General features: G+C 43.1%; 1 protein-coding gene across 1 annotated transcript in view; it reads left to right on the top strand.

Annotated features, from left to right (window-relative positions):
* Nucleotides 1–27,106, top strand: part of WDR49 (WD repeat domain 49) — a 140,510-nt gene that overhangs the window by 50,206 nt on the left and 63,198 nt on the right. The window contains exons 9-10 of the mRNA XM_061634496.1: nt 21,721–21,885; nt 24,207–24,322. Coding sequence (XP_061490480.1) covers nt 21,721–21,885; nt 24,207–24,322 — 281 coding nt within the window. The remainder of the gene's footprint in view (nt 1–21,720; nt 21,886–24,206; nt 24,323–27,106) is intronic.

The following is a 27,106-nucleotide window of genomic DNA, read 5'->3' as shown; positions in this document are numbered from 1 at the left end:
GAATAAAAATATTGCTGTATAAACTACAGTTAGCTAACTGGCTGCGGCTGGCTGGCCACCTAGGCTGTAATTTAGGCCTAATTTCTGATTTTCCCAATATGTGCTGATCAGTGTAAGTCCTTTTCAGGTTTCTGTACAGAAGAATCTACCCAGCAACCAGTAAAAATAACCAGACAATTGTTTCCCACTATTAGCTTTTAATTGCTTAGTTAGTCCTTTATGTAGCATCAAAAAGTTTTCCCTTGCTTGTCCTAACAGGAAGAAAAATCTAAAGGTCAGGAGCAAGACTAGAAGGAGGGACTCTCAAGGGACTCTCACATCCTAAAGTATTTCTTTTCTCTCTGCCCTTCCCTTAACTTGTAGTTTGGACAAGTTTGTTTTTCAGGTGGAATCTAAAATTGAAATACCTAATGCAGCACCAAAGCAAAGTTCAGGAGCTCACTGTCATTACCAAAGTAGTTCAGTTCACGAAGAATCAGAACACAGGGACAGACTACAGGTGAAAGAGGACTGCAGCTATAAGCAAAGACAAGCCTTTGAATCTGGTATTCCTGGGGATCTCTCAAAAAAAGGTTGAAACAATTCAACAGATTAAACTTCATTAACATAAGTTAACACACATCCTCTCCACCAGTGGGGGGTTTGGCTGGCACTATGTTCCTCCCTCCCCCCCCCAAAATGTGGCTGCTCCACCTAATATGAAAGGCTGACTACAGGGCTGCAGAGAGGTGATTTTTGGTGGGGGGCCTTGGTAGCGGGAGAGACTGAAACGCCCCCTTCTCACTCCCACCCCACCCCCATGGTCTTGATGCTGCCCAGACTTGCCCTACGATGCTATTTACATTTTAAAAATTTGCATCTTAACTGCATGTTAATGTGCATTAATTGCATGTTTATTTGCATCTATGCAATAAGTCTCCTGTCTCGTTTGGCTCCCAGAATGGGATAGTAGATAGAGTGATAGACTTGGAGTGGGAAGACCTGGGTTCAAATTTCTGTTTCTCCAGTGGAATCAGAATCGTAGAGTTGGAAGTGGCCTATAAGGCCATCCAATCCAACCCAGGAATCCAGATTAAAGCATATCCAACAGGTGGCTGTCTGGCTGCTCCTTGAATGCCTCCAGTGTTGGGAGAGCCCACCACCTCCCTCTTTCTCTCTCAGTTTATAATGGGATAACCTGTGTGCAGCTGACCTGAGGAAGGATAGGAAACATGGGGAATAAATAAAATAATGATTGACCCCAAGTATGTCAGCCCTATCACTTTGGCCACTATTTTGGGGTCACTGGAGCTTTGCATGATGCAGGCCTTTTTCCCCTCACGCATGAATCACCCAAGATTACATAGGTGAACGTCTTTGCTTGTTGAGTGGCAACTTTCCTGCAGATGTCATTAAATGAAAGTATGGAGCTGTAGCACTTGGGATTTGTTACACGAGTATGTGGCTGGAATCCTGTGCCCACTTAGCTGGGAGTCAGCCCATGGAATACAATGGGACATATTTCTGAGTAGATACTGTATTGTAAGTGTGTAATGTGGATTTAGACTTGGGGGTGTGTGTGATGTTCCTATATTAATGTATATATGGTAAGTGTTGGTTGTTTAGAAGATACATGGTAAGTGGAGTGAAAGAGGAGGGGGAGTGAATGGGCAGTAGAATGCTAGATGATTGGCTGAGTGGTTAAAATGGCTGAACGTATAAAAGGAAGAGTGAGAGTGGAATCTGGGGGGAGAAGAGAAAGAGTGGGTTGTTTGGTGGGTTTGAGAGAGTGGTTTACCAGGAGAGAGTGGAGAAGGAGGGGGGTGGAGTTCGGATTAGTATTGAGTAAAACCATATGCTTATGTGCCTTAAGAAGAAATCTTGTTAATCTTGTTAGCTTTGTTATCTTTAATAAATACTTAATTTGGTTTACCAAAGGCCTGATCCTTGGCTGGGGTTTCACAGACCAGAAGGGAAGGGAAGGTAATGACCAAGGCTGAAGGGGAACTGTAACAAATGGTGGCAGTGGTGAAGAGAATAACAATACCAGTATTCAGAGTCTCTGGGAATACTAGTATTAGGACGTGACTGGTGGTTGCCTAGCAGGGGGATCTGTTGAGATCTGTGCTAGAGCGGGGAGAGAAACAATAAAAAAGGACAGTCCGGACTGGTGGAGTCCCTGGTGGTGCCTAGTGACAGGCAGTAGCCACGCGCAGGTAGGAACCTGACAGGGAGAGCCAGGGAAGGGAGTCACAGGTGGTGGCAGTAGCGGTGGGATACGAACAACAGAGAATCCAGATACGAATACTAGAGAATCCCTACCAGTGGTGTGGCAAACAGAAATAACAAAACAAGATTACTTGTGAGAGTGACTGGCAAAGAGTGTGTGGCAAAGAGTGAGTGACCATGGCTGAATATATAAAAATGAAAAGAGAGGAGCTGGTGGAGAAGTGCATAACATTCAATTTACCTCATGAGGGTAAAGGGGTAGATGAATTGAGGGTAGCACTTACAGGATTTGCAACTGCCCAGCAAAAACAACCTGTCAGAGAAGAGACCCCAGAAGGATATTTAAGCAATCCCGCTTATATAGAGTACTTGAGAGAGAAGTTGAGGATGGAAACTGAGAGAATGAGGATGGAAGCTGATGGGAAAGATAAACAGTGAGAGTTGGAAACTGAGAGATTGAGGATGGAAGGTGCAGAGAAAGAAAAACAGAGGGAGTTGGAAATTGAGAGAATGAGATTGGGGTTTGAGGAGAGGGAGAAGCAACGAGCAGTGGATGCCGAATTACAAGTAGAAAAGTTAAAATTTGAAAGAGAGAAGTTTCATTCTGATGAAACAAGAAAGGACAGACATGGAGCAAAAATAAAAATTACTCCAAAGGACTTTGCTGTCTATGAGCCTGGTCAAGATCCTCAAATTTACCTCAGCACCTTTGAAAAAGCAGCTCAGTTGTGGGGGCTACCTGAAGATAAATACATGCAGTATTTATCAAACCTGATTAAAGGGGAATTGGCTGTGGTATACCAATATTTCCCCTCAGACAGGCCCGTCACCTATGCTGAATTCAAAGAAGCAGTGTTTAAAATATTCAGACTGGGGCCTGATTATTTTAGAAAGCTTTTCAGAAACTGCCAGATACAGACAGGGAGGCCTTTTGTGGAGCTGGGGGCAAAACTGATGGACATATTTGGGAAATGGCTGACAAGTGCAAAAGCTCAGTCTGTGGAGGAGGTGAAAAACCTCATGATATTGGATCAATTATACCATCAGTTACCACCAGAAATAAGGCTCCTAGTCAAAGACCGTTCCCCTACATCTGTGCAGGAGGCCGCAGAGATGGCGGATCACTTCGCCTCCAACAGAACTGGCTGGGTGGGGAAAACATCAAGAAATTTTAACCCAGACCATATAACGCTGGCAGAAGGGATGTGGTACCACAGAGAGTGAGTCCTCCAGTAAAATCTGAAGGGCACAGGACACCCCAGAGTGGATCTGTGTACCCTAAAAGTGAGGAGAAATTATGCTACAAATGTGGTAGACCGGGGCACCTACGTTTTCAATGTGAGGTTGCCAACCCCATTAGTAATCCTGCTCAGACAAGGGCAGTGAAAACAGAGCCCAAGGCTTTAGAAACAGCGAAAAAGGTTCAGTTCTGCCAGATAAACTGGACAGAAGTAACAGACCTTGATTCAAGTCTGAGAGAGGAAGTGAGTGTACAAGGGGCAAATTATTGGGCATTGCTTGATACTGGTGCCGCTCAGACATTACTGAGGCCAGATTTAATAAAATCTGAGGTAATATCACCTCAGGAAACTGTGACTATCCAAGGAGTGAGGGGTCAACCAGAAAGTTTGCCTGTGGCCCTGGTGGAAATGACTTGGAGAGGCCGAGAGGGCCGATATAAAGTAGGCATTAATGCCCAGCAACAAGAACCAGTAATACTGGGAAGAGATGTTATGGGAGCCCAAGGAAAAATATATGTAGTGACCAGACAGCAAATTGGCAGAGAAAAAGAAGCCATATTAAGGGGGGCTGAAACAAACAGGGTGGAATCTGTTAGCCAGCCTCAGGTCACCATAGCAACCACTAGCAGGCCTGCTGAAGGAGGCAAACTGTATCAAGTGGTCTCTGATAAGAAAGAAGCAGAGCAATTCAGGGAAGAGCTGCATAAAGATATAAGTTTGAAGCAGATAAAGGAACAAGCTCTGACCCAACAGATTCCTTTCACTGACAAAATGAGGAATCAAGTTGTGTGTGAGAATGGGATTTTATATAGACTGTGGATGCCCGCTGAGAGAAAGGATGAATGTGAACCAGTGAAGCAATTGATAGTACCTAGCAAATACAGAACCAGATTGCTAGAGGTAGCCCACGATGTCCCATGTGCAGGACATCTGGGAATAAAAAAGACCAAGAGGAGATTGGCAGCACACTATTATTGGCCAAACATCTCCAAAGATGTAAAACAACATTGTCTATCTTGTGGAATATGCCAAAAGGTGGGGAAAAGTGGAGTAAAGACTAAGGCATCCTTAAACCCCCTTCCTATAATTGGACAACCCTTTTATAGAGTGGGAATAGATTTGGTGGGCCCTTTTTCCAAACCCACAAGGCATGGCAAGAAATATCTAGTGGTGGTGGTGGATTTTGCCACCAGGTACCCAGACGCAGAAGCACTAAGATCTGTAGAAGCCCCTGTAGTGGCAGAGGCTTTATTAAAAATCTTTATGAGGCTGGGTTTCCCTCATGAAGTGCTGACGGATCAAGGCAGTGTATTCATGGGAGAAGTGATGCAATGTATGTGGAAATGTTGTGGTCTAAAACATCTAAAGACCACTACTTACCATCCCACCACTAATGGGTTAACAGAGAGATTCAATGGCGTTTTGAAGGGCATGATCAGAAGCTATGTTCAAGATCACCCACAAGACTGGGATGAACGGTTGGGATGCTTCTTATTTGCATATAGAGAAGTCCCTCAAGAGTCAACAGGCTTCTCACCCTTTGAACTCATGTTCACTAGAAAAGTGAGGGGACCTTTGGAACTATTAAAAAATTCATGGGAAGGAACCCTGGGAGAGTACAAAACATCTGTAGTAGATTTTGTATTGGAATTCCGCAATAAATTAACATCAATGATGGAAGTGGTGAAAGAGAATCTCAGTCAAGCTCAGCAGAAGCAAAGTTACTGGTATGACAGAACAGCCAGGGAACGTGTGTATAATGTGGGAGATATGGTTATGGCGTTCATACCCAGGAAACATGACAAATTACAGGCTAACTGGGAAGGACCATATACCATCAGAGAAAGGCTTGACACAGTGACGTATGTAATCACCACAGACCAATTAAACAAAAGCAAAGTGGTTCATGTAAATATGTTGAAGCCTTACCATACCAGGGATGCACAGGTGTTGCAAGTTACCTTATTCCCTGAGGGAAGTGGGCCTGAACTTCCAGATTTGGTACAGGAAAGCAAAGACAAAGGAGGGGTAGATCAAGTGGAATGGTCAGAGGAGGTGAAGGAGGAAGTAAAAGAAGAGATTCTGAGAGTTTTGAAAACCTATAGGAATCTCTTTAGCAACAAACCTGGCTGAACCAGTATAGTTATACATTCCATTGATACTGGAGATCATGCCCCAATCAGATCTGTTCCGTACCGTGTGAATGGGAAAGTTTTGAATGAGATCAAAAAGGAGGTGGAAGAGATGCTGGAATTAGGAGTGATCAGGGAATCCATCAGTCCCTGGGCCTCAAGTATTGTCCTGGTTCCAAAAAAAGATGGAACGACAAGGTTTTGCATTGATTATCGGCTAATCAATAAAATTACTGTCCCAGATGCGTATCCTATGCCTAGGGTAGATGCAATGTTAGAGTTATTGGGGGCAGCAACCATTATCTCTACACTAGATCTCTGTAAAGGATTTTGGCAAATGGAACTAGATGAGCAATCCAGAGCCAAAACTGCCTTCAGTACACCAGATGGGTTATATGAGTTTGTGACCTTACCCATGGGACTAAGGAACTCACCAAGTTCATTTCAGAGGCTAATCAATACTGTGTTGCGAGGCATGTCAGATTTTGCAGTGGCCTATATCGATGACGTGGCCATTTTTAGCAAGTCGGTGCCTGAGCATGTCCAACACCTGACAACAGTATTGGAGGCCTTAAGAAAAGCAGGCCTCACAATAAAAGCTAAGAAATGCCAGTTTGGACTAAAGGAAGTAATCTATTTAGGACATAAGGTGGGGAGTGGGAAAATCACCCCCTTATGGAGCAAGGTGGAGGCAATACAAGCGTGGTCGATCCCCTTAACCAAAAAACAAGTAAGGGCATTTCTGGGTGTGGCTGGATTTTATAGGAAGTTTGTGAGAAATTTTGGGGAAATAGCAACCCCCTTGCATGAATTAACAAAGAAAAAGTGTTCTGAGTGTGTGGTATGGACGGATGAATGTCAGAAGGCTTTTGATCTACTGAAGCAAGCCTTGTGCCAAGGACCCATATTAATAGCACCAGACTATGAGAAACCATTCATCGTGGCTACAGATGCGTCGGACCTCGCGCTGGGAGTCGTCTTGCTACAGGAGAGAGAAGGCACCAGACATCCAGTGGCGTACCTGAGTCTCAAGCTGACGCTGAGGGAGAAAAACTATTCGTCGGTCCAGAAGGAGTGCCTAGCGGTTGTGTGGGGACTGAACAAGTTGCGCCCATATGTGTGGGGACGAAGATTCACGGTAACTACGGATCATCGGGCCTTGTTATGGTTGCAGACTATGAAAAACCATAACACTATGCTGCAGAGGTGGTCCTGGGCCCTACAGGACTATCAAGTGGACTTCCAGTTCATAAAAGGCAAGGACAATGTACTGGCCGATGGACTTTCCAGGCAAGTGGCCGGGACTGCAGTGACGTGACCAGACGGAGGGACAAAGAAAGACATTTTCCCCATAGAGACTTGTTTATATTGTTAACGCGACGTATAAATCCTGGAACAGGAATAATACTCTGCCGTTGTTTGGGGGGGGGGAAATGTGATGTTCCTATATTAATGTATATATGGTAAGTGTTGGTTGTTTAGAAGATACATGGTAAGTGGAGTGAAAGAGGAGGGGGAGTGAATGGGCAGTAGAATGCTAGATGATTGGCTGAGTGGTTAAAATGGCTGAACGTATAAAAGGAAGAGTGAGAGTGGAATCTGGGGGGAGAAGAGAAAGAGTGGGTTGTTTGGTGTGTTTGAGAGAGTGGTTTACCAGGAGAGAGTGGAGAAGGAGGGGGGTGGAGTTTGGATTAGTATTGAGCAAAACCATATGCTTATGTGCCTTAAGAAGAAATCTTGTTAATCTTGTTAGCTTTGTTATCTTTAATAAATACTTAATTTGGTTTACCAAAGGCCTGATCCTTGGCTGGGGTTTCACAGACCAGAAGGGAGGGTAAGGTAATGACCAAGGCTGAAGGGGAACTGTAACAAATGGTGGCAGCGGTGAAGAGAATAACAATACCAGTATTCAGAGTCTCTGGGAATACTAGTATTAGGACGTGACTGGTGGTTGCCTAGCAGGGGGATCTGTTGAGATCTGTGCTAGAGCGGGGAGAGAAACAATAAGAAAGGACAGTCCGGACTGGTGGAGACCCTGGTGGTGCTTAGTGACAGGCAGTAGCCATGCGCAGGTAGGAACCTGACAGGGAGAGCCAGGGAAGGGCGTCAGAGGGTGGTCCTTAAGGTTTCTTGGACCCAAGTTTCTCAGGGCTTTGTATATCAACACAAGGGGCAAATCAGGGAATAGGGATTCAGCCTGTGCTGGATGGGGTTACACTTCCCCTGAAGACACAGGTTCGCAGTTTGGGTGTGCTCCTGGACTCAGCTTTGAACTTGGAGGCCCAGGTCTCTGCAGTGGCCAGGAGTGCTTTTGCACAGCTAAGACTGGTGCGCCAGCTGCGCCCGTTCCTGGAGACGCCTGATTTGACTACAGTGATGCATGCCTTAGTTACATCCCGTTTAGATTACTGTAACACGCTCTACGTGGGGCTGCCTTTAAAGACTGTTCGGAAACTTAAACTGGTACAAAGAGCTGCAGCCAGAGTGCTAACTGGGGCTGGTTACAGGGACCATACAACCCCCTTGTTACGACAGCTCCACTGGCTGCCAGTTTGTTTCCGGTCACAATTCAAAGTGCTGGTTTTGACCTATAAAGCTCTATACGGCCTAGGTCCAGGCTATTCATCAGACCGTATCCCCATATGAGCCTGCCTGGGCTTTGAGATCCTCAGGAGAGGCCCTTCTCTCAGTCCCAACACCTTCGCAAGCATGATTGGTGGGGACGTGAGATAGGGCCTTCTCAGTGGCTGCCCCCAGGTTCTGGAACTCTCTTCCTAGGGAAGCACGAATGGCCCCTCCTTGCTATCCTTCCGTCGGCAGGCAAAGACTTTTTTATTTCCACAATCTTTTGGACTAGAAGATATTTAAGATAGGGCCTCATAAGGTCTGTTGTATTGTTCTATGGTCTTATTAATGTTTTAAATTGTCTTAGTATCTTAAGTGTATGTTTCATGGTTTTAATGTCATGAATAGTTTAATTCTATTTTAATTGTATATTTTTGTATGTTTTTTTTTAACCTATGTGTAGCTTTTATTTGTAAGCTGCCCTGAGTTCCAGTTTTGGAAAAAGGGCAGGGTAAAAATAAAGATTCATTCATTCATTCATTCAAGAGCCTTGAACCTGGCTTGGTAGGATATGGGTAGCCAGTGCAGATGTTTTAAGCAAAGGTGACTTGTGCTGTCAGCCGTCAATCCCTAGCAGTAGTTGAGACATTGCATTCTATACTAGCTAGAACTTCTGGATCAGGCCAAGGACAGTCTACATAGAGTACAGTGCAGTATGGTTTTGGCAGCCCTACATTTAAGTGGTTCAGTCTGAAACATCCCAGAACAAATGGCTGTTGAACAGGCCCCCCATGCAGATGCTGAGTTTTTCAACTCTGCACTGTTCCACCACCACCACTCCTAAGAACTAGCACTAATAACAATACTATCCTGCTTTCAGTTGCAAGTTAACCTGGTTTTGAAATCTTCCTATGAAATCACCTTACTGCACCTGTCAGGATAGTCATAAAACAGGCATGCAATGCAATTAGCTGAAATCTGCATTTGGGTTGGCACTTTTCCCCAGAAGTGACTCACAGTATGGTGGCCCTGGATCACGGTTATGCGTTTCATAATACAATGAAGTCAGATAAATGCAGTGCCACTTGGTATGCAAGTTGGGTGCTGTTTGTCTTCATAGCACTTGCGGCCCTTGCAATGAGAGCATTACCTGCATTTCAATGAATAGCCAGACTCTAAAGAAAGGGAAAGGCTGCTGTGATTGATTTCTCCCCCTTCTCCCTCAGCTGTGCCCAAGCAACAGCTTTTAAACTCCAGACTGAAATTCAGCTAAAGCAGACCTCATGGCAGGATGCCGTGGGATGATACGGAGCTATTGGTGGATCATGTTCTTGTTTTCTGAAAAATAACAACCCAGTAGTCATGTATTTGGATATGTATGAGTGTTTTAGAACAGAGCAGATAATTTGCTGTCAGTTGGGTAAAAGGGATAGCTACCCTGAATGCCATCACAGGAACACCTCCTATCCTGTAAATCTCTTTGTTCGTCTGACTGTCATCAGAGTAGAAATTGCTTCATCCTTTGGTCAGGATCCTGGCCTCACCACTTACCTGAGTCTCATACTTAAGAGCGGGAAGAACTAGTTGAACATATTAAATATTAGGCAGGCGCCATCTCTGCTATCTTTTCGGCGCCTTTTGAAGACTTTCCTCTTTCAACAAGCCTTTTAAGTTGAGCTATCCCAGTCTGAGTCTGTGTCAGAATTGCTTTTTAATATGCTTTTTTAAAATAATATGTTTTAACCCTTCTTTAAAAATATGTTTTTAAAGCTTTTTTAAAAAATGTTTTTAATGTTTTGTTTTAATGTATTTTAAGGTCTGTTTTTATGATGTCTTAAAGTGTTTTTAGCGTTTCTGTTTGCCTCCCTGGGCTCCTGCTGAGAGGAAGGGCGGGATATAAATCAAATAATAAATAAATAAATAAATAAAATAAACATAAGAGAGTTGTTAGGCTGCATTAACAGAAGTATAGTTTCCAAATTGCGTGAAGTACAGTAGGGCCCCGCTTTTCGGCATTCCACTAATACGGCGGTTTTCAATTAGAGTAAGGCCCCACTCATACGGCGCTTGTTCCGCTTTTATGGCATTTTTTGGGTGTCGGGTGCCATTTTATTGATGGAGTTCTGCTTTTCGGTGGGTTTTGCTTTTTGGCAGGGGTCTGGAAGGTTACGTAACCTGCCATATGAGTGGGGCACTCCTGTATTAGTTCCCCTCTATTCAGCACTGGTTAAGCCTTATCTTGAGTACTGCATGCAGTGCTGGTCTTTGCACCTCAAGAAGGATGCAGACAAACTGGAAGAGGTTCAGCGGAGGGCAACAAGGATCATCAGGGCACTGGAAACAAAGCCCTATGAGGAGAGACTGAAAGAACTGGGCATGTTTAGCCTGGAGAAGAGAAGACTGAGAGGAGATACAATAGCACTCCTCAAGTACTTGAAAGGTTGTCACACAGAGGAGGGCCAGGATTTCTTCTCAATCATCCCAGAGTGCGAGACATGGAATAATGGGCTCAAGTTACAGGAAGCCAGATTTCAACTGAACATCATGAAAACTTCTTAACCGTTAGAGCAGTACGACAATGGAACCAATTACCTAGGGAGGTAGTGAGCTCTCCAACAGTGGATGCATTCAAGAGGCAGTTGGGCAGCCACCTGTTGGGTATGCTTTAAATCAGATTCTTGCATTGAGCAGGGGATTGGGCAGGCCCCTTCCAACTCTACTATTCTATGATTCTAAGAAGAGCCCTGCTAGATAAGCCCTAAAGCCTCTGGAGTTCAGCATTCCGTTTCCCACAGTGGCCAAGCAGATGCCTCCAAGGAGCGCAACACGAGTACAACAGAGCATTCCCGCACATGTTCCCCAGCAATTGGAATTCAGACCACATTCACACCATACATTTATTCCACTATTATTCCACTTTAAAGTAACGGCTTCCCCCGAAGAATGCTGGGAAGTGTAGTTTTTGTAGGGTGCAAAGAGTTGTTAGGAGACTCCTGTTCTTCTGACAGAGCTACAATTTCCAGAATGGTTTAACAGTCAGTCCTTCTTCCCCAGAAACACAGAGAATGTCTGGGAGGTTTGTCCAGTAGCCTCAGGACTCAGCTCTGAGCTCTGAATCTGACCCAGCTCCCCATCTGCTGCCGCTGCAGCCTCCAACTCCATGCCTGGCTCACGGCTGGATTCCGATGTCATGACATACTGCCTCTAATATTGGAGATGATATGGTTATCATAACCAACAGTGACTGATAACTTCATCCTCCATGAATTTGTCACATCCTCTTTTACAGCCGGTCAGGGCTACATCTTGTGGTAGTAGCCAAACTCATAGGTAACCTATGCACTGTGTGAAGAAACTCTTCCTTTTGTGGGTCCCAGTGCTCAGTTTCACTGGATGACTGTTCCATGAGCTTGATGACCCAGGTAGCCTGGATATTCTGGAGCCTCTGAAACCTCTGAACTCGGAATTCCAGAAGGAATCATTGTCAGAACAAGTAGCTCTCTCAATGATCTGTCCCTTGTCCTATAAGGCTTGTCTTGACAATCCCCCTTTGCCAAACTCTGGCAGACCTCTGTTGGTATCCTGTCTCTTGGCATGGCTGTGTGTCAGAAGACTTCATAGTCCTTCCACTCTTCTAGGTGGTCTGCCTTCTTACCTTCCCTAGACTGCTGACTGTGAGGCTCCTGCCTCTATTGCTGTGTATGGGCTTTGCCTGCTCCCAAACCAGGAGGCCCTTTCAGAAAGAGCTTTGGCATCAAGAACCATGCCCATGTTGGCCCTTTGGCATTTCATCTGCCTTTCTTTCTTTACCCATCTACAGCTTTTAATGGCTAAACAACTGGAGCACCACTTTGAATGCATTGCCTGCGGCTCAGACATCTCCCTTCTTCAAGGTACCAGAGCTCCAGCCTGGAATGGAGAGCTTTAACTAAGTTTGTTTATTTAAAATATTTCTATGCCAATATTGGTGTTTTTTCTTTTCTTAAAAAAAAAACCTTCCCAAGGCAGAAAAAGGAAAACAACACAAACCCCATAAGTCTACAATACACCATTAAAAATAATAATGTAAAACAGCCGTTTAAAATATTTCACAATGAAGCAGCACATTCCTTCAAAACTAGTTTTAGCAATTTGGAAGTGAGCAATTTTAAAACAGCAAAAGCCTAAGCAGAAGCAGCTCAAGCTATGGCAGCTTCCTGGCAGGCGGGTCACAGAACAAGGTGGTAGGGAGGTCAGCGTGGTGGAAACACATCTTCAGGAGCTCCAAATTGGTTCCATCAGAGTGTTTGCACCATGCTGACCTTTCCCCCCTTCCACCTCCGGGTAATAACAGTAACCCACATGCTGGGAAGCTAGCATAACAGCTCAATCCAACCTGGCAAGCTGCTTCTGAGTATAAATCATTACATCTCAGAACTCAGCTAAAAATAGCATCTCAGGTAAAGCCAACTTGAAATAAGTGGGTTTTCAAGATCTGTTTAAAAGCCATGGATCCAAATGCATATTAGGAGGCTTAGGAGGGTGGTCCACAGATACGGGTCCACCAATGGAAAGATGACATCTCTAATGCCACTAATCTGTTTGATCTTGAAGGCAGAGCCATGAGCAGTGCCTCTGAGGCTGATCTTAAGGTCCAGGCAGCTTCATATGGGGATACTCTTCAAGCAACAAGGAATGCTGTGCCCCAAACTAGACAGCTAGGTATGTAGGTGCAGTTATTCTAGCCTGAAAGCGTTCATTTTGCTGTTCTTGCATAGCACCCATTTTTGGCTTGATCTCTTGCTAGGAATAACCTGGGAACCTGTCACTCTCCAGGTATCAATGGACTCCAACTCCCTTCAGCCACAGCCAGTGCAGCCAGTGGTGAGGGGCAATGAGAAATGTAGTCCACACTTTCTCCATCCCTGCTGTGGTCCATCCATCTCAAAGGAGCTGAGAGTTGCTCTCTTTCTCCACTTTGCCTTGTTGCCTCCCAAAGTACTGTTCCAGCCTAATATTTCACAAGCTTTTAGCCTTGTGGCATTTTCTTTTACTGCTGTGAAGTCAGGCTGCATAATTAAAACAAATCCATTTCCCCCCCATCATAATGGTTTCTTTTGTGTCTGAGAGGCGGAAATAGCCGATTTTCTCTTACTTTACCTTTCAATTTTCAAAACATTCCTTGGGGGCTCTTCCAGAGTGAAAGATATGATTGATTTTTACATATCAATGAAAATATCAGCTCAAATGTACCACTGTGCAAGCAGTTAATGCAGCCTGTCACTTTATTTTGTTTCATTGTGAAACTAAAGGAGAAAGAAGGATTCCAACACCCATTTACCAGGGAGCTGTAACTTTAAGGAGTTTGCTTTCCACCCCCTTCCCTCCCCAACTCTATTTCCTTGTGTGTCGTTTCTTTTGGTTTGTAAGCCGGAGGGCAGAGTTTATCTTACTATTGATCTCTGTAAGCTGTACTGGGAGCCTTTTTGCCTAATGAGCGGGGTTAGAAACATTTAATAAATAAATAAAAACAAATAGGGATGTCCCTGTTAGCCCAGATATACTCCAGGGCAGACCTTGACAATGGCAGTGATGGGGGAATCAATAGGAGGATGTTGTTAAGTTAGACAAAAAAACCCTCATGCTGAGAACACCTGGTCACAAGGAGAGGAAAAGATCAAGAAAGGTTGAATTGAAGAAGGGACTGATTAAGGGATAATGAAGAGAGTTGACCTGGGCTGTATACTAGAGGAGGCATGTTCCTCTTTGGAGATTGACCAAGAATGGTTTCATTCAGTGTCCTTTCTTATGTTACACACTGCAGAGACAAAGAGCCTTTCCAGATACTTTGATTTTCCCAGGAGGAGTGGAGAAGTGTGAAATGACCAATGTTGTTCCATTAACCATAAGAATTTAATATGAGCCCTGCTGGATCAGACCACAGGCCCATCTAGTCAAGCATTCCGTTCCAACTGTGGCTAACTAGATGCCTATGGAAAGCACACAAGCACAATAGAACTCTCCTGGTCATGTTCTGCAGCTATGCGTATTCAGAGGCATGCTGTCTTTTTTGAAGATAGCATAAAGACATCATGGGTAGTAGCCATTGATAGCTGCATTCTCCGTGAATTTGTCTAATCTTCTTTTAAAGCCACCCAGGTTTGTGGCCATCATTACATTTTATTTATTTATTTATTTATTTATTTAATGTATATCCCGCCCTTCCTCCCAGTAGGAGCCCAGGGCGGCAGTGAATTCCATAGTTCAGCTATGTGATGTGTGAAGGAGCACTACCTTTTGTCTATCCTGAATCCACCACTATTCAGCTTTATTGGATGACTTCAGGTTCGAGTATTACGGAAGAGGGAGAAAACCTCTCTATCCACTTTTACCACACCATACACAATATTATACACCTCTGCCATGAACCCCCTTTACTAAACTGACCGAGAGAAACTTTTGTAAACTAACGAGCCCCAGGGAGGAGCTGTTGTTTCACTTCATTTCATTTTTACCCCGCCCTTCCTTAGAACAGTATACAAAGTTTCTCTCCCTCTACAACAACCCTATAGTAAGTTAGGCTGAAAGAGCGGGCCACTCAAGTTTCACCTGGTGAGTATCATGGCTAAGTAGAGTTTTAAATCTTGATCTCTTTACTCCTAGTCTGACACTCTGACCACTAAACCACATACAGAGAAAGAGGGAGAGGTTCAGCAGGTGCACTGCTAATCAGAGTAGCTGGTCAAGTGCACATACTGCTTTTGACAAATGCAGCTGTTGGAAATCCATTGCTTTGGGGAACATAAGAACATAATAAGAGCCTGCTGGATCAGGCCAATGGCCCATCTAGTCCAGCATCCTGTTCTCACACTGGCCAAACACAGATGCTTATGGGAAGCCCACAAGCAGGACCTGAGCATTCTCCTGTCCTACAGTTTCCAGCAACTAGCATTCAGAAACATGCTACCTCCGATCATGGAGAGCATAGCCATCATGGTGAGTAACCATCGATAGCCTTATCCTTCATGAATTTGCTAATCCTCTTTTGAATCCATCCAAGTTGTGACCATCACTGACTCCTGTGGGAGTGAGTTCCATAGTTTAACTATGCACTGTGTGAAGAAGTACTTTATTTTGTCTGTCCTGAAACTTCCAATATTCAGTTTTATTGGATGTCCACGAGTTCTAGTGTCAAGAGAGAAGGAGAAAAACTTTGCTCTATGCACATTCTCCATGCCATGCATAATTTTATGGAGACAATAGTCAAGAAAACAGAAGAAGGCTAGGACTGGGGAGGGCAGCTGTGAGAGAACTAGAAAAGGTCCTCAAATGCAAAGATGTATCACTGAACACTAAAGTCAGGATCATTCAGACCATGGTATTCCTGATCTCTATGTATGGATGTGAAAGTTGGACAGTGAAAAAAGTTGGTAAGAGAAAAATCAACTCATCTGAAATGTAGAAAAAGAATAAACAAGAGATGGATTGATTCTATAAAGGAAGCCACACACCTGAACTTACAAGATCTGAAAATGGTGGTTTATAACAGATGCTTCTGGAGGTTGTTGATTCATAGGTTCACCATAAGTTGTAATTGACTTGAAGACATATAACAACTGTTATACATTTGGAAGCTCATATCATGCCTTGGATTCCAGCACTATAGCTAATGCAAATCATGATTTGGTGTAACGTCTGAATTGAGCCTCTGGTTTTTTGATCAGAGCCTTCAACAATATTTTCTCACTTTTAGCAGTTGCTTATATCAACATATAATTGATATAAGCAACTGCTAAAACATCACATTTCAGTACTTTTGCTTTTACATTTGATTTATCAGCAAGAGACAATTCATGATCTCCTGAGAGCAGATGGAATACCAGTTGATTACATTTGAGTAATGAGAGAATTTAAATCTAGATCCACTGCTTCCATGTGCACAAAGTCAGAGTGCTTCAAAATTTCAGTGTGAAGATGGATATTAGGCAAAGAACAATCCAGGTTCCAATGTTATTCAGTTATGTAATTGATGAAACAATGTGGAGGTTAACAAAGGAATTTAACAGCTAGTTTGAGATGTGTCCAAGTTGGATGAAGATCATGTATATAATAACACATATAGATAACGTTGCAGTGCTGCACTGAGTCCTCTGGAGCTACAAAAGACTGTAAATATAGTATGAAATTATAATGCTTGTCTTTGGTGGTACTCGAAGAAAAAGATTTCTAACTGTATAGGTATCCCTGCTTTGTAGATCTCTCCAACTTGTATGTGTTGTGAACTATTGAAAAAATGTGCCTGCTGTCTCAGATTAGCAGTGACTTCTGCAGTGACTTCATGAGCAGGTGTAAAACAATTACTGCATTTGATGCACTGCGGCCATTTTTGTAACCTGCAAAGAGATGGATAAGCTGCAAGTGTATATGATGCAATACGTCATGTATTTTTATATGAATCAGGTATTTGGAACCTGAATAAGAGTGACTGCAGAAGTCTAAATGTAGCTGAAAAGAGTTTTTTATGCCGAATACTCAATATGGAAGCTCATATCATGCCTTGGTGGATTCCAGCACTATAGCTAATGCAAATCATGATTGGCAGGATAAAATCACAAATGGACGGGAACGCACTGACATTTTTAAGAGGAGAAAATGTACAAAGAAACATGCTGAGGGCCAGTTCACACATTCAGTGTATACCTAAGAAGTTTTAAGTATATGTCTGAAAATGAATGTGACATGCATATATAGATGTATACTCATTGGAGAGGTGTGATTGGCTGTTGAGTATATGCCCCATGGCAAATGCAGGATGACCTCTGCACAGTGTGTAAAAATGGCTCTCAGGTTACTAGCAAACATGCAATTGGGACACTAAGAGCTGATCGAATATATTCTGCACTCACTGGCGGAACACAACAAATATTGGAATTCCATACTGGAAGCACTGAAGAAGTACAGACCAAAGAAACCTCTCATCAGAAGATGTGAGAGAAGACACAAAGAGCAGAATTTTTGATTCCACTGCGAAAAAGTATATGAAAGACAAAGGGGGAGGGGGCCATAGCTCAGCGGTAAAGCAAATGAGGTTGTTTTCAGTGTAGGGCTAAGGTGAACGTTCTGTCAGTGCAAGGATTTCTCCTTGCACAACAGAATGTTCTCCCCCTCTTGTCCCCCCGCTCCCCCCTAAATCTGTTCTGGGGGTTCCCCCAACCTTTCAGAGTAGATATGGGGATGGAGTGTGGTCTGTGTGTGGGGGGAGGGAGGAGGAAATCCTGTTGCACAAAGCCTAATCCTTGAGAATTAGGTGGGGTGAAGTGTCATCAATATGTTAATGACACCCAGCTGTAGCTCTCGAATCCATTTGACTCAGGTGAGACAATGAAGTGTTGAATTAGAGCCTGGGGGTGGTAAAGGGCAGGATCGGGGATGGGGGCAATAAAATGAAGCTGAATCCTGACAAGATGGGGGCATTGTTAGTGGGTGGGGTTTCTGTGTCCATGAAGTTGGGAGATGGCCTGTTTTGGATGATGTTGCAACCTGCCTTTGAAGAGCAGGTGTGTAGTCTAGGACTATTCCTGGACTGAGCTTGGTCATTGGAGACTCAAGCAGCCACAGGGACTAGGAGTGCCTATTTCTAGCGTGGTTCAACAGCTATGGTTGATGACACTTCACCCCACCTAATTCACAAGGATTAGGGCTAGTGCAACAGTTCCTGGGCTGGAAAGGCTATCCAGTCTAGACTACTGTACATGGAGCTACCCTTTAAGACAGTTTGGAAGCTGCAGCTGCTGCAGAATGCAGTTATTGAGCTGCCTGCAAAGTCAGAGTCATATTACACCAATTTCTCTGGCTGCATATCCACTTCTGAACCCAATTTAAGGTGTTGATTTTGACTTATAAGGCCCCAAACAGCTTGGGGCCCAAATACTTGATAGAGCATCTGTCCTGTTATGTACTAGCCTGGACTAGGGATCTTTGGAGTGAGCCCTTTCCAGGGTTCCATTTTGGGTGAGACCCATCTTCCATCTTTGTTCAATTCCCTGCTTCTGCAGGTGTGTCAGGGACAGGAGTGTAATCATCCAGGGTCTCAGGGGGTCTTAAACTCTTTATTTTTGGGGAGCTGGTCCCTGCAGGGTGTCTATGTCTCCAGCGTCCTGTGAGCCAATCAGTATGAAAGGGGAGTGCGTTAGCCACTGAGACTAATCTTCTAACTTGCTTCCTTGTTGTTTCCTGCTGATTGGAGCCAATCAGAGTGAAAGGAGTTTCAATTAGTTCCTACTTCAAAAAGCCATGGTGTGTAGAGTGAGAATTCTGTAACTGCAGAAGAAGAGACAGTGAATTCTGATGATAGTGTCCTATCTACATCATCAAACAGTTTGGTAGCAGCAGAAAATAAACATGTAGACAGTGAATTCTGTAGTTCAAGCAATATCTCTGGCAGTGAGATAAAACAGTCAAATGGTGACGGTGACAGAGAAGCGGAAAGCTGTATTCAAGCCTAAGTATTCTTAGAAGGTTCTATAATCTTAGAAGGGCATGGCTGTGACTATTACAAAGGGACCCTGCACTTCTGAATTTACAAGTGTGTCAGCTGTCATCAGTATTTCAGTTTTGTCATTTACGTCTTCACCCAGGCTTTCAGATCCTCCTAATCTTGTTGCTTAATTGGTTCTTGCAGGAACTAGGGATGGGGGAGAAATTAGATGCAGTTCACATTTAGAGCTGAATCTATCAAATTCACACTTAATGACACAATAGAACATTGCCAGAAAGTGCATGTTTTTGTTCAACACAGCCATCCTACAAAATTTACATTAATCTGAATTTTGTGATGCAGTTCTCCAACCAATGCTTACAAAAATGCATATACTAGGGGAAAGTGTGCATAACAATGAATATATTCGTGAAAATAATATTCAGAAATGCATTATATTAAGAGAAATTGCAAAAATGTGTACTGAATACAAACATATGTTTCTTAGGAGAAATTTGAACTAAAATTCTGAAGAATTTTCATAACGATGTTTTAAAAAAACACAAATGGCTACAAAAATGTGGAGAAAAGAATTTAAGAGTGGAAAAATGAAAAACTGAGAAACCTGAAATGGATAGATCCTTCATTCCTGTTCAACAGTCCATTGGAATGTAACATCTTGCTGCCGATTTGAAGTTCTGAAAGGTTTTTCTGTGGGGTCACTGCTTCCCCACTCCTGATCTAGAGAGATTCTCCTTCTTGACCTAGCACGATCTAATTCCCCACATATAAAATGACCTATTCCCCATAAATTCCTCACACCTATCCATTGGAAGAAACAGCACAGCTAAGCTTCTCTCTGAATGACTAGACAGAAAACAGATAAAGCCATTTAAACACACACACGCACACACACACAGAGTACTACATGCTGGGCCTGAGACCATCAAACCCACGGTGTCTTTTGTTACTAACTTTATGTTCTTACCTTTTCAGTTTCTGTCAAGAGGGAGGCTCAGATGGCTTCTTCCCCACTGCTTTGTATTGCACTGACAAGCCTAACTATCCCGATTTCCTTTTTTTTTGGAGGAGAGTTTGCAATATTACCAGTGGGCAAAGCTTCTGTTATTAAAAGCACATTGGGTAGCAATTAAAATTCTGCTTGGGCACCATTTGTAATGATACTTTCAGGGCTTTAGAGGAGCACAGCTAATTTGATATGATAAGTATGCAGCATATCACTTCTTCACAAGGAAGATTCATTTAATTATCAGAGTTGAAGGGCAGCAAACTTATTTCACTTGATTAGTCTCAGTTGTGTAAGGTTTTTTTTTTTATTAAAGTGCAGGCATTTGAGGTTGACCTCTCCAAATCATATCTTTGGAAGAATGACATCATATTTCTACAGAGACGGTGTAGCATTTCGTTGGGTTTTTTTGGTCAGAGGTGGTGTTAAAGACAAGTAGCTGTTATAAACCTTCCATTAGCCTACGTTTGACTGCAATAAACAACCATTGCCCCCTAGCATATATTTTGTGTTTGGAATTAACATTTATCTGTTTTGATTCCAGAGGATTATATCCTGCTTTTAACTTTTCAGTTGCCAAAGTGTCACTTAGTAAATCCAAGATGCATTTAAAATAGAACGACCATTTAAAATATGGAATGTTAGTAGCAGCAAAACCTCCAAGACCAAAAACAGTAAAACCCAAATGATACAGCAGGCAAAACAATCTGTGTAAATGTTCTTGGGTGATAAAAACTAAATGATTGTTCAGCTCAGACACATAAAATGCTCTTAACCTTAAAGTGACAAGGAAGGATCAGTTTAGGGGGCCCTCTTGGTGGTTCCACTGCCCTCAGAATTTTGGCTGATGGTGGCCCAGCAGAAAGTATTCTCTGTGACAGCTCCTAGGTTGTGAACATCCCTCCCCACAGAGGTGCATCAGGCACGTTCATTGTATAGCTTTCTGTTGTATGCTGAAGACACATCTCTTTGCCCTGGCCTTTGACACTTGAGATAATATGTTTTCAGGACCCATCCTATTCCTGTGACTCTGATTTATTTTAAACTGTTTTTAATATTGAATTTTAAATTGTTGCAACCTGCCTTGGAACCTCCGGGTGAAAGGTGGTTGAGAATCATCATCATCATCATTTCTTCCACATATGGGATGAGACAGACACATTGTGCTTGCAGATGAAACTGGCATGGGGTGGAACTAGGTTGATCTGTCCATTCCTTGTGAGCCCATATCCACAGTTGGGTAGGGTCCCCTCTTCTCTTTCTGCCACCCACTTTCCCCTCATCCACTGCATGAAATTAGCTTAATGGCATGATGTGAGCCTAGGGCTGCAGGTTGTCCATTCCTGACCCTGAATTAGGCTAACAGGATTTGACTCGCCCACAATAAATCACAGAGAAAATGGCAACACAAATGTTATTTTATAAGCAAGGTAGCATACCCTGGACTCAAAGCTATCACAGGAGAGTAAGCATGATCCATCTCCAAATGGATTTTCTTCAGTTCTAACCACGCTGTTACATTTTTAAAATTAAAGCTAATGCATACAGAGACATTCCCTAGATCAGCTTTAAAGATCCATTACTCAGTGGATCAATTGCTGAGATAAGTAAGGTTGGTTTATCTCCCTCCACAGTACAAAGCACTTTGTCTAGTGCGCCTTTAGAATTTTTGTTGGAAAAGGACTGCAATTCTCATTGCTAAGGACACATTGCCCTCTCTGGACTGGGGTATTATCGTTAGAAGGAACAAGTCACCTCTCTTTTCTGTTGAGTGATAACGGCAGTTAAATAATTATTCTTTAGTTAAACGGAGCTTGCTGTGAAGGTAGGTATTTAAGACAGGATAAGAACCAGTCCATAAACTTTAATGGGAAAGGAAGATAAATCGTCCAATGAGCTGAAAGAAAGCAGATGAGAAAATCAATGTCGACATTTTTCAGGTTTGCATTTCAAATGCTGGCAATTATATAAGTGAAGTGCATGTATGCATAAGGTTATAGCAATAAAGGTGTTTGTGTAGAGAAGGAGATGCAGTGAAGAAACAAGCAAGGTTTTAATTCCAGCAACTTTTGCCCCCTCCTCCTTTCTTAGGTAATCAGCTCAGATGCAGGATCTACAGTTGTCTTCTGGCTGCTTGAAACTGGGCAGAAAATCAAGGAGTTTACTGGTTGCCATAGCAATGCTGAGATCAGTACCATGGCTCTTGATGGGACTCAGACCAGGCTGTTCACCGGGAGCACAGATGGAACAGTGAAGGTGTGGGGGGAAACTGCTTCACCAGCAATGCAGTTTTACAGAATACGTGGGGACACAACAGGGAGAGGCTCCGCCACTGGAGTTGTAGGAGCGGAAATATTAGCAACTGGATTCTGTAAAGGCAAAATGGCAAAGGACAGACACGTTGAACTGGATCCCAACAAAGTTATTTGAATCTGTTTCTGCTGCTTCTGCACATTAAAAAAAATCCTCCATGCAGAAAGCTAGCATGTAAAAGAAAAAATAACTAGGCTCCCTGACTGGCTAGCTTTCTATGAGAAGTGGTGATAGGGAGAGTGTTATGCAACATATCTGGTATCACATGTATGTTGAAAAGATTAAAGTCCATTCTTGCTTACAAAATAGAGATAATGTTTTAACCTCCATTGGAAAGTGTTTTGAGAGCTATGCAGAAGAACAACCACTGTTCAAGCTCTTTAACAATTTCTGCTTAATTTAGCATTTAATGCCATCAGAAGTTCAGAAAACCTTTCCTGCTTTAATTAGCTGCAATTAAAAAGCTTGTGGAATTACAACAATCCAAGAGTTTTGCATACATGGTATGTTTTATCCCACCTTGTTAATAAAGAAAAGGAAGGATAATATAAATACAAAATAAATACCAATAATTTATTTCCATGTTGTCAGTTCCTCTGGCTGGCAATTATTGTCTGCCTAACAGGACTCATTACAAAATGATTATGCTAGAGATGGATGAGCCACCCCATGGCTCCCATTGAATTTGATTGGAAATAAGTTGAGCCATTCTCCCCCTGCCCCCACCCCCAAAGAGCAGGAAATGGCTCGGCTCATTTCAAGTACAATCCAAATTTGACTCCCCCCATTTGACAGTCAGGGATCACTTGCAAGTCTCCTAAACCCCTGGCTTCATGCAGAGGAGAGATTGATCCTTGAAGCATTGGAGGTAGAGAGTTGGAAGTGCTTCTGGGAATGGGAATGTCCGCTCTCTAAGGAGACCAGTACCAGAGAAGGGGGGAGGGTTATCTGCAGGAGAACACACTCGTTGTAGGAAGCTGCCATGTTGGGTTTTTGGAGCTGAGGGGGTAGGAGAGGGTTAAAGATAGCATTAAAATCCAAGCCTGAGAAGAATTCAGGGGTTTGTAATTCTCATCTCTTCTTCAAGGTAAGCATTAGGTGACCATAAACTAATAACTAGGCTGAGCCTCATGAGCTTCATCAACTATATTAACCTCAGGGCCAGCACCAGGTCTGCGAGACCTTTGCCCCCCCCCTTGTTGGGCTCCTCAGCAAAACTTCCTGGGTAGCAGTGGTGGTAAAGATAACATAACACCTTTGTTCAGGAAGGGGGTGGCAGCTCTCCTTCCTTTCCCTTGAGTTAGGTACAGCAGTAACACTAAAAAAGTAAGTCTAACTCTTAAATGCTGCTGGCACCATACATTTTCATTCCCCCACAATGCCTCAGGGGCCCCAATGTACTGTTACATTGGAGCAATGGTATGTTCAGGCCCCAGGTGGTGCGGGAAAAGTTATTTATGAGCAAGTTCTATGAAAGCAATGGCACTTCAGCTAGTCATCATGACTAAAGCCCAATGAAGATGCTCAAGTTGTGCACAGTGAATGTGCCTCGGGCCCTCACCCACAATCTTGGTATGTGCACTTGAACATTTGCATGAGGCCTGTATGCATGTATTCTTGCTTGCACAACAACAGCCCTTTGTGTGCACAGTTGTGCATGTGTAGGGTACATGGAGATATTCAACTGAACACACACAGGTCTCCCCCATTCCTCTTGCTCTTTCAGTGTATATCAGGAGTGGAGCACCTGTGGCCCTCCAGATGTTGTTGGCTTCCAACTCCCATCAGCCCCAGCTAGCATGTCCAATAGACAGGGATGATGGACATTAGAATCCATCAGCATCTGGAGGGCTATAGACTCCCCACTCTTGAAATACATGGTTGCAATATCTGAGTAGCCCCTAACTTTAGCTGGGGCCAACCCATGACCTTCCTCTTACTCAGCCTTATTCTGTCATAACCTCACTGAGCAAAGTGACCTTGTTTTTGTGTAAGTGCATCAGTCATAGGCAGTGGAGTCCTTTCCATCTGCTGTGATCCTTTTAAATGGAGAAGCCAGGGACTGATGCTAGTACCTTCTGCATGAAAAGCATGTGTCCTGCCACCAAGTGATAGCTACTCCCTTACATTAAATAGGTCTTTGCAGTAGGCATGCCTTGGTCGTGCCTATATTACATTTTTTGGCACGTTACTTCTGAAATTACCAAGCATCATTTCCTGCTGTGTTGTTGTGGAAATATTGATTTTTCTACTTTGAATTGCAGATTTGGGACTTCAATGGACATTGTCACCATAAACTCAATGCTGGAAGAGACCGAACAGTTGAAATCTCCCAGATCTTGGTGCTAAGCTGGACTATAGTAGTTCTAGGTTGGGACAGGTACTGTAAATATTAACCGACGATGGAGGGAAATGTGTAAGGTGGAAAAGGGTTCTTTTTGCTTCTGTTTTCTGGAGATAAAATCTTCTAATGCTTATCTCTCCAGGCTGTCACACCAATTCAAGGGCTGTTTGATAAGTGAATCCAATAAAAGATTTAGCAGTGTCTGTGTGTCATCTGAGAAAGGATGTGATATTCAAAGGTGTAGCATGGCAGGAAAGGAACTCATCTGTCTTGATCAGGGATGCTGTTTTAGATTTCATTGGGGAGGACAGCAAGTTTTTCAACAAGATTTTAAAGGAAGTGTTCTTGAATGTAGTCAAGATTAAATTACACACACACAGTGTATTTTAGAATTGTCTGGGTTTTTTTTACACATCACAGTAACTATAGCATCCTAGTCCCCATCCTAGTCCCCCAGAGATGTTTTAGATTCCAGCTCCTATCAGCCCCCAATCAGCATTGCCAGCGGTGAGGATGATAGGAGTTGTAGTCTAAAACATCTGGAGGGCACCAGCTTGGGAAAGCCTGAACTACAGCAAAAGTTATAGTCTAACTTCCCCTTTTATTTAAAGACACTGATTATAGTCCTTCTGCTAATGCATGTGTATTATATTTCATGTACAAGGAAGACCATAGCTAGGCGATAGAGCACCTGATTTCCATGCAAAAAGTCTCAAGTTCAATCCCCAGCATCAGTGATAAGGATCATGGGAAACACCATTTCCTCCCTTTTTTTTAAAAAAAGAAACCCAATGCAAGGGCAAACCTCATGACAAATGTCACACCTGGTATAGCCTTTGTGGTGGAGGAGCAATTACAAGCTTCATACTTCCATCACACAGATGGATTGTTAGCCTGCTTTTTCTCGTCTAAAAATGTCCCGAAGTGGCTAATATTATGTGAAACCAGTTAATATCAAAATATCACAAAATGGCACTCAATATAAGCAAAAATGCCAATATATAACAACAACAACAACAATATAAGCCATTATTATAAACTTGTACAAGTTATAGGTAGGTAAATACAAAATACAGCCAACAGGCATGCTGATATCATGTTACTTGCACGGGAGTAAAAAGTACATAATGCCCCTGCTAAATTTTAATCCCCACTTAATCAGGAAAAAAAACCATGTCAAAATGTATATTGCTTCTAGGCCATGATCTCACTTTCACATGATGGGTCCTACTCTGGCTTTGGCAGGTAAGACGTAAAAAATATTGGTCCTCATCCTCAATTACTTCTCCACCTACAATCTAGCCCAGCCTTTCCCAACCAGTGTGCCTCCAGATGTTGTTGGACCACAATTCCCATCTTTCCTGACCATTGGCAATGCTGGCTGAGGCTGATGGGAGTTGTGGTCCAACAGCATCTGGAGGCACACTGGTTGGGAAAGGCTGATCTAGAGGCATAAGTCAACGTGGGCAAACCCCCAGAAGCTTCAAAGCTCAGCCCATGCAGACAGATAGGCTGAAATAGGGCTACCCTTGCTGCTCCTCAAAGGGGTGTGTGTGTTCCAGCATCATGGAGAACTGGAGGTGTGGCCACTTCCCTACCACATGAAAGCCTGATGAGTGCATGAACTGGTCCTCTGTGTTGGGCAGGTCTGCAATGAATCTTGCGACGCTCAAACATGTCAACACTGTTTAAAGTTGAGCCCTTGTGAGGCTACTCTCGAATGTAATATTTCATTGTTTGTAGCACTGTTTGATTTTATGAGTTCTTTGCCTTTTTTTGGTTTGGTTTTGTTTTCTGCTGGAGGTAGGGAAAGCCATTAAAATTGTTTAGAGGTCCTGGCAGGGAAGGGATGAGATGTATATTTTCTCCACCAAAATATTCTGGGGGAAGAAGAGGCAAGACTTAATTAGAAACCCTTCTGCCCATAAATTTGAAAACTCAGACAACAGACAAAGGCTGCTTCCTCCGTCGAGGTAAAGCTGTTGTTCACTATAAAATTATGTTGAGGGGCTGGGAATTAGGGTGAGATGAATTGCATTTGTGCATATTTCTTTGAAACTCCAAGGACAGAATTAATTTTTTACTGGTCCAGTATTTCACACGCACACATACAAATTCTTATTCATTATAATTGAAAACAGTTTGGATCCCTTCACCGCTTTCCCACTATTGCTTACCTTAAAAAGCCACTCCTGATGGCCAGGGACTCTCCAGCAAGTCTTGGAATATAAGGACAGGTGAATCAGCTTTGGCTTCTCTCGTTTTTCCAGGCTTAAGTTTCCACATTTCTGCCTTATTTTGCAGTTCTTTCTTTTTTTCAATAATCCATGAAAAATGCATGAGCATCTTAGTGTGCCTTTTTTCTAACATAAACATTTTGTATGCAGTTTTGCTTAATAGGATGTATTTGTATGTTATTTTCACTAATATACGATTTTTTTAGAGCACACTTTGTCCTGTTATACAGATTTTGGTGCACATTATATGGTGGGGAAAACTTCACTGCAACATTTGGAGAAGTGCAGATGTTAAAGGGTAGTTGCATTTGGGTTCACACATTGTTTTGGGAAGGTCAAATATGTGAACTGAATTCCCGTCCACCCCCATACCTCGTGGGATGTGGCAGAGCCACGGAGGAGAGGCTATAGCTGCTAGAATATGGAAACCAGAGTTTGTCCATCCTTGCCCCTCTATATGAACAAAATCTTCTTCTGTTTGTAGAAGGGGCTGTTTGTATCCAAGTCAGTGTTCAGAACCAACATTATGAAACAATGGAGTTTAAAAAGCCAAGGTTGCCTCAGCCTATTTTACAAAATCTGA

Source organism: Rhineura floridana, chromosome 7, assembly GCF_030035675.1.
Source record: "Rhineura floridana isolate rRhiFlo1 chromosome 7, rRhiFlo1.hap2, whole genome shotgun sequence".
Classification (NCBI taxonomy): domain Eukaryota; kingdom Metazoa; phylum Chordata; class Lepidosauria; order Squamata; family Rhineuridae; genus Rhineura; species Rhineura floridana.
Note: the sequence above shows the minus strand (reverse complement) of the source record. Positions and strands in the feature narration are given on the sequence as shown.